At 49.9% G+C, this 7463-nt stretch overlaps 1 protein-coding gene across 1 annotated transcript in view; it reads right to left on the bottom strand.

Annotated features, from left to right (window-relative positions):
* The window catches only part of ANKS6 (ankyrin repeat and sterile alpha motif domain containing 6), a 7117-nt gene extending 1193 nt beyond the window's left edge, over nucleotides 1–5924 (bottom strand). Inside the window, exon 1 of the mRNA XM_077460546.1 lies at nucleotides 1–5924. This exon is cut by the window's left edge and continues 1193 nt beyond it. Within this exon, the coding sequence (XP_077316672.1) occupies nucleotides 3062–5674 (2613 nt within the window). The 5' untranslated portion in view covers nucleotides 5675–5924 and the 3' untranslated portion in view covers nucleotides 1–3061.
* Nucleotides 5925–7463: the final 1539 nt, after the last annotated feature.

The raw sequence follows: 7463 nt of genomic DNA, 5'->3' as shown, positions 1-7463 counted from the left end.
TGGTGGTATTTGATCACCTCTGCGGTTTTTATTTTTTGCGCTATAAAATAAAAAAGACCAATAATTTTGAAAAAAAAAACATAATTTGTTTACTTTTTGCTATAATAAATATCCCCCGAAAATATATAAAAAAAACGATTTCCTCAGTGATATGTATTCTTCTACATATTTTTGGTAAAAAATAAATAAATAAATCACAATAAGCATATATTGATTGGTTTGCGCAAATGTTATAGAGTCTACAAAATAGGGGATAGTTTTATGGAATTTTTTTTATTATTATTTTTTGCTAGTAATGGCGGCGATCTGCGATTTTTTTTTATCAGGACTGCGACATTATGGAGGACACACCGGACACTTTTGACACATTTTTGGGGCCATTGTAATTTGTACAGCGATTAGTGCTATAAAAATGCATTGATTACTGTAAAAATGTCACTGGCAGTGAAGGGGTTAACACTAGGGGGCGAGCAAGGGGTTAATTGTGTTCCCTGGGAGGTGATTCTAGGGGGAGGGGACTGTCTAGGGGAGATGACAGATTGCTGTTCATACTCTGTATGAACAGACGATCTGTCTCTTCTCCCCTCAGAGAACCGGAAACTGTGCATTTACACACAGATCCCGGTTCCCCGTGTGTCAGCCGCGATCGCGGGAGCCCGGCGGTGATCATGACCGCCGAGCACTCGCATCGGCTCCGGGGGCGAGCAGTGGGCACCCCTAGTGGCCACAGGGCGAAGCGACGCAACATAACGTTGCTTCACCCAGTCGTGCCATTCTGCCGCAGTACAACTGCAGCGGCTGGTCGGCATGTGGTTAATGCGAGATCTCGGGGGTGAAAAAGACCTCCGTTTACACTTAAATGAAATAAAAAAGTTTTTTTTTTTATTATTCAATTAAAATAAAATGTCCCTTTAAGGCCATTGGGCGGAAGTGCCGTTTGGCGTCGCTTCCATCATACAGCGGCATTGAACCGAGTTGGGGCCGCCTTTCCCTCCCTCGACTCCCAGCCTCAGAGGGGAAAGGACCGGATTGTTCCTGCCGCAACCGACGGCTCCGGTAAGTGGCGGAGACGACTGGAACACGGCAGGTGAGGGGGCAGAAAATACCGGGGTTATGCCAGCTATCTGCTGCCATAACCCCGGTATTTAAAGTACCGAAGTATGACGTCGGCGGGCGGTCCGGAAATGGTTAAGGACACAGACATCCGACATACGCCAGAAGTGTTGAAAGCCTAAGAGACTGACAGAGGTTGCATCGTTGGGATGGGATCCTGGGTCTATGGAGAGGTAAGTATAAGGCTATGTTTCCACTATTACGTCCCCAAAGTCGCACGATTATTTGCCGCAACTTGAAGCAATGCCTGTGAATTCTTGAGGTCTATGGACCTCAAGTCGCATCAAAGTGGGACCAAAGTAGTGCAGGGACTACTTTGAAGTCGCCGCGTCTTGAAGTCACACAGATAGGAACGGCACTCACTGGAAATCATGGGTTACGACTTGCCATGCCACTTTTCAGTCCCAAATCGCACGAAAAGTCGCACTAGTGGAAACCTAGCCTAATACCCCTTCTTCAGCGGAGAACTGGAATTTTTGTTCATTTGCAGACCTGACAGGGTCTCTTTAAACTTGAATACAAAACTTTCATTTTTTTAAGCTTTGGTTTGGAATGGTTAGAACTGCTGTCCCTTTTTTGTCTGCATTACTATTTTCATTCTCTTCGCTTCACTTTCTGGCCCTTAACAGAAAGTGAGGCGAAACCCCTCTTAGGCTCAGTTCACACTACTGCGACTTTGCCAGGCGACTTTCTGGTGACCTAAGGGCCGGTTCACACTGCGGGCGATGCGAGGCGACACGACTCGCCGCTATCTTACAAGTCGCCCCCGTTCTGTACAATGGAACCGTTCTGAAAGGAGCGACTCGAGTCGCTCCGACTCAGAAAAAAGGTTCCTGTACTACTTTCGGGCGACCTCGGGGCGACTTGCATTGACTTCTATACAGAAGTCATCTGCAAGTTGCCGCTGAGGTCGCGGCGAGGCAAGTCGGTGTCGCCTCGCATCGCCTGCAGTGTGAACCGGCCCTAACGTGACTTAAGTACTACTTTGTCTTAAGATCTTGAGATAACAACATACAGGAAGATGCCTGGTAATGTCGGATTCCAAATCACATCCATGTAGATGAGGCGCCTACTACTTGGAGGAGACTTCCATGAAAGTCTATGAGCACAAGTCGGTTAGGCTCGGTTCACACAGGGGGCGACGCGAGGCGACACGACTTGCCGTGCCGCGACCTGACAAGTCGCCCCCGTTCTGTACTACGGAACTGTTCTAAGAGGAGCGACTCGAGTCGCTCCGACTTAGAAAAAAGGTTCCTGTACTACTTTTGGGCGACTTGCATTGACTTCTATACAGAAGTCATTTGCAAGACGCCGCTAAGGTCGCGGCAGGTCGCGGCGCGGCAAGTCGTGCCCCTGTGTGAACCGAGCCTAAGAAGTCACCTTGTAGTAGTACCATAACCTTTTCTAAAGTCAGACTACTTCAGTAGTGCTAATTAGGACAGCTCTCATTGACATACATGGAATTTCATATCGTCATGTGACTTGGGGGTCTCAGAGGTCACGGCCGTGTGAACTGAGCTTTAGTTGTTGTCACAAGAACAGGTGTCCCCATGAGAAAATTTCAATTTTTTCTGTTCCAGTGACAACCATAAAATGTTGATGACCCACAAAGAACTCACAAATGAAACCAGGTTGCGTAAGATGGAGTCTACATGTGGAGGCTTCCTTCTGTTAGATCAGGATATGTTGGATCAGCACATCTATCTGTAGAGATTAAAACTTCACGTGTAATTCACATGTTTTAGAAACAAGGCTCGACAGGTTGAAATACGTCTTAACATGGACTGGGGTCGTTTCTTACATTTTTAAATATGTGAATTAAAAGTGAAGTTTTGAGCTATCCAGATGGATGTACTGATCCCATCTCCTTCTGGTAGGAGGCACAGGGACCACGCACTTCATTGCGGAGCCGGTGGATCCCGGGGAGAAGAGTGAGCTGACCATTTTGTTACCTTTTGTTCGATACGGCAGCTTTTGGTCCTACACTTACAGAAGGGGATCGGTTCACTCCAGGAGGCTGAGTATTACTAACACTGCTTTCAAACGAAGAGTGAAAATTGTTTATGGTTTCTTGGAGAATTTGTCTCTCACGACCCTTTCCAGCGTTGAGTTCTGATATAGCCGCCAGGATCTGCTGTCTGGATCCATCGGTCTTTATACCCAACTCTTTCAAGTCACCATCAGTAAGCGTGAGGAAAGCTTCCATGTCAACTTCTTGCTCCTCAAATATGGGCTGGTACTTCTCCAGGGATAACTTCTTCAGAATGGCAGAAAGTTCATCTTCATCTGTAATAGTTCCACTGCTGGAGCCTCCACTGCTCTTGGAATGTTTGTGAGAGGATGAAGAAGACATGGAGGACTCCACCAGGCAACCTTTGGGTGAAGGTGAGGGAGATGGAGTCAAAGTAGGAGAGGTGCTCTTGGAGGTAGAAGATGTTCCTGACGGAGGCCGTTTGATAATCTCGTTTTTCTTTGGTAAGTGCCCGTTGCTGCTCGGTGTTTCGGGAGCCGTGGAGCCACTGGTTTTGCTCACCACGTTCATAGGTGATTTTTTCTGTTCTGTCAAACTGGCTGCTTTTCTTCTTTGCGCTGCTATTTGTGAAAGGACATTGTCCGCACTCCCTCCTGCGACACTCCCGCCACCCCCTGAAGAGTGAGGAGAGTGGTTGAAGTTGCCTGAATTTGAAGGAGATGCCGGGCTTCTCGGCAAAGACGGAAATTTAACGGTTCTTGGCGCTCTACTGATTGAAGTAATATCTGAATTACCGCTGCCGTTGAAACTTGGCTTTGACCGTCTTGGGGATGTGGAGGCGCGGGTCTGGTCCAACTTTCCATCTCTGCTGATCCTAGACCGATCAGAATTCCACAATTCAAAGTTTGAGGGAGGTAAGAATGGTGGAATCACAGCCTTTAACTTTTCATTAGGGAGTTTAGCAAAGGGAGAACCATTCTTTAACATGGTAGCAAGCAGCAAGTCATCGCTATCGGTTTTTGTTTTTCCCAGACCGCTGTCTTTGGAGTAAGCAGTCCAAGCTGTAGTAGAGTCTGGTCTTTGAAGGTTACCCATCTCCGTCTGTGAGGGTGTTCTAATCATGGAATCGAAAGACGAACTTACGTTTTCAGTCAAAGGCACAAGACGACTGGGGGAGAAGCTGTGCCTCAAGGTCTGTGTGAGCTTTAGCTTCCGAAAACGATTGGACATTCTGTTCCACCATGACTTAACGCCTGCTTTGTCATCTGGAGGAACCGGGGTGTTATAAGATGGTTTGCTCTTGGTATTATGGAATTTATTTTTCTGCTTCGACTTCTCCTTGTCTCCTTGTAGGCATACAGCTGCCAAAAGCTGGACAAGCTCAGTGTCTGGGTCATTAAGGAGCATCACCAAATCAAAAGCCGTGTAACCATTTTTCGCTTGGAGGTTGACGTTGGCGCCTTGGTTTAATAGGTATATCACAATTTCTTTGTTTCCATGGTAGGTTGCTTGCATCAGAGCAGTCCAGGCATGTGCGCTGTCCTGTTTGTTTATATCTGCTTTCTTGTCCACCAGAAGTTGCACCAGTTCGAGTTTACCTGTAACTGCCGCTATCATGAGTGGTGAAGCTCCATCAGCATTAACAGCGTTGACCTGGTTGGAATCCTCATCCACAATTTCCTTAACCAAGGCCAGATTCCCGATTTTTACGGCATGAAAAATGTCAGGCCGCCTCTTCTCCTCATCGGTCTTAGGCCTGACGGTTGTGATGGAATCCAAGTAGTCTCTCGTGTCTTTGTGTTTGAAGTTTAAGGCAATTTCAAAAGGGGTCTTCCCCAAGCTGTTCACTTGGTTGGGGTCTGCTCCCCTGTCCACCAATTGCTGGGCCACGCTCAAACGACCGTGCAGAGCCGCAAGCATCAACGGACTCCAACCTGTCTTTACACAATAATTCACATCGGCACCCCAGTCCAATAGCAGGCGCACCGCCACTTCATGAGCGTGCTGCACGGCAGTCATCAAAGCCGTAATCTCCGGCATCTCCTCGCCGTGACCTTTGCCTATCGCGTTGACATCGAAATGATCGTAGTTGTCCACGAAGGCACCGCTTTCCAGGAGCAGGTTCACCACGCTGGCATGACCCCCTCTGGAAGCCACCGTCAGGACGCTGGCTCCGAGCCGATTCTGAGCGTTGACGTCTGCGCCGTTTTCTAGCAGTATATGGGCCACGTTTAGATGTCCTGACCTTGCGGCCTGCATAAGTGGCGTCCAACCGTAGTGGTTCCTGCTGTCCACTGAGGCCCCCTTCATGAGCAGGAACCTGACCAGCGGTTCGTGTCCTCCTCCGGCGGTCAGCTGCAGCGCCGTGTTACCGTCCTCATCCGTGGAGTCCACCGCCACGAGGGCGGACCCACCTGGGAATGCTTGTAGATTTACGCGGGATGACCCCGATCCTTCTCCTCCGCGACCCCCTGCGCTGAACGAACCGCTGGAATTCTCCGGTTCCAGCAATCGGCGTGCGCCGTCCAGGTCCCCGTCCTCGCAGGCGGCGAAGAGCAGCAAACACTGCGCTGGGATGGTGCACTCCATGATGCCAGACGCTCATCTATATACACAGTCCATATATATATGGGGGGGGGGGACACGGCTCTCAGTCCATATATATATAGGGGGGGGGGGGGACACAGCTCTCAGTCCATATATATAGAGCCCCCAGGACAGGCTGACCTGTACGGCAGGAGATCCCCGATCCGATGTGTCGGTAATCCCGGAGAATACAATGTTGCGGACTTTGTTACTTTGTAGCGGCGCTCCGGACACTCCGCTTCCGACTTGGAGAAGTTCACAAGTATCCGGCGCAGTGCGCATGTGCGGAGAGGGGGGGATCAGCTGGTCCGGGAATTCTTCGTATTCCGCTATGGAGGGGCGGAGCTAAGAGGGGACACCCCCGGAACCCCCCCGGACGGGTGATCGCAGGACTCTGCCCCCGGCCGGGTGTACAGAGGAGCGGCATTGTGATAGCGGCCAGTGCAGAATACTTCTACCGCCAGCGATCTCCTCCGACAAACTTCACTAAGAGCAGGGGGCACTACTGATACCAGGGGTACTACACCACTCATGCCAGCATGGCATGGGCATATACCCACTGATGCCAGCATGTTAGGGGCATATACCCACTGATGCCAGCATGGCAGGAGCATATACTCACTGATGTCAGCATGGCAGGGATGCTACACCACTGATGCCAGCATGGCAGGGGCATGTACCCACTGATGCCAGAATACTAGTATGGCCACTAAACCACTGATGCCAGCATGGCAGGGGCATATATCCACTAATGTCAGTATGGTATAGCTGCTACACAACTAATGCCAGCGTGGCAGGGGCATATACCCACTGATGTCAGCATGGTATGGCCACTACACCACTGATGCCAGCATGGCAGAGGCATGTACCCACTGATGCCAGCATAGTAGGGATACGACACCACTGATGCCAGCATGGCAGGGTCATATACCCACTGATTCCAGCATGGTAGGGATACTAAAGCACTGATGCCAACAAGGCAGGCGTATATACCCACTGATGTCAGAATGGTAGGGATACTAAAGAACTGATGCCAACATGTCAGGGGCATAAAGCCACTGATGTCAGCATGGTAGGGATGCTGCATCACTGATGCCAGCATGGCAGGGGCATATACCCACTGATGCCAGCATAGTATGACCACTGATGCCAGCATGGCAGGAGCATATACCCACTGATGTCAGCATGGTATGGCTGCTACACCACTAATGCCAGCATGGCAGGGGCATACACCCACTGATGTCAGCATGGTATGGATGCTACACCACTGATGCTAGCATGGCAGAGGCATGTACCCACTGATGCCAGCATAGTAGGGATACGACACCACTGATGCCAGCATGGTAGGGATACTAAAGCGCTGATGCCAACATGTCAGGGGCATATACCCGCTGATGTCCGCATGGTAGGGATGCTACATCACTGATGCCAGCATGGCAGGGGCATACACCCACTGATGCCAGCATAGTATGGCCACTAAACCACTGATGCCAGCATGGCAGGAGCATATACCCACTGATGTCAGCATGGTATGGCTGCTACACCACTGATGCCAGCATGGCAGAGGCATGTACCCACTGATGCCAGCATAGTAGGGATATGACACCACTGATGCCAGCATGGCAGGGGCATATACCCACTGATGCCAGCATGGTAGGGATACTAAAGCACTAATGCAAACATGTCAGGGGCATATACCCTTTTATGTCAGCATGGTAGGGATGCTATACCACTGATGCCAGCATGGTATGGCCGCTACACCACTGATGGCAGGGGCATATACTCACTGATG

Source organism: Lithobates pipiens, unplaced genomic scaffold, assembly GCF_037356315.1.
Source record: "Lithobates pipiens isolate NorthernLeopardFrog02 unplaced genomic scaffold, aLitPip1_a1.2 Scaffold_28, whole genome shotgun sequence".
Classification (NCBI taxonomy): domain Eukaryota; kingdom Metazoa; phylum Chordata; class Amphibia; order Anura; family Ranidae; genus Lithobates; species Lithobates pipiens.
Note: the sequence above shows the minus strand (reverse complement) of the source record. Positions and strands in the feature narration are given on the sequence as shown.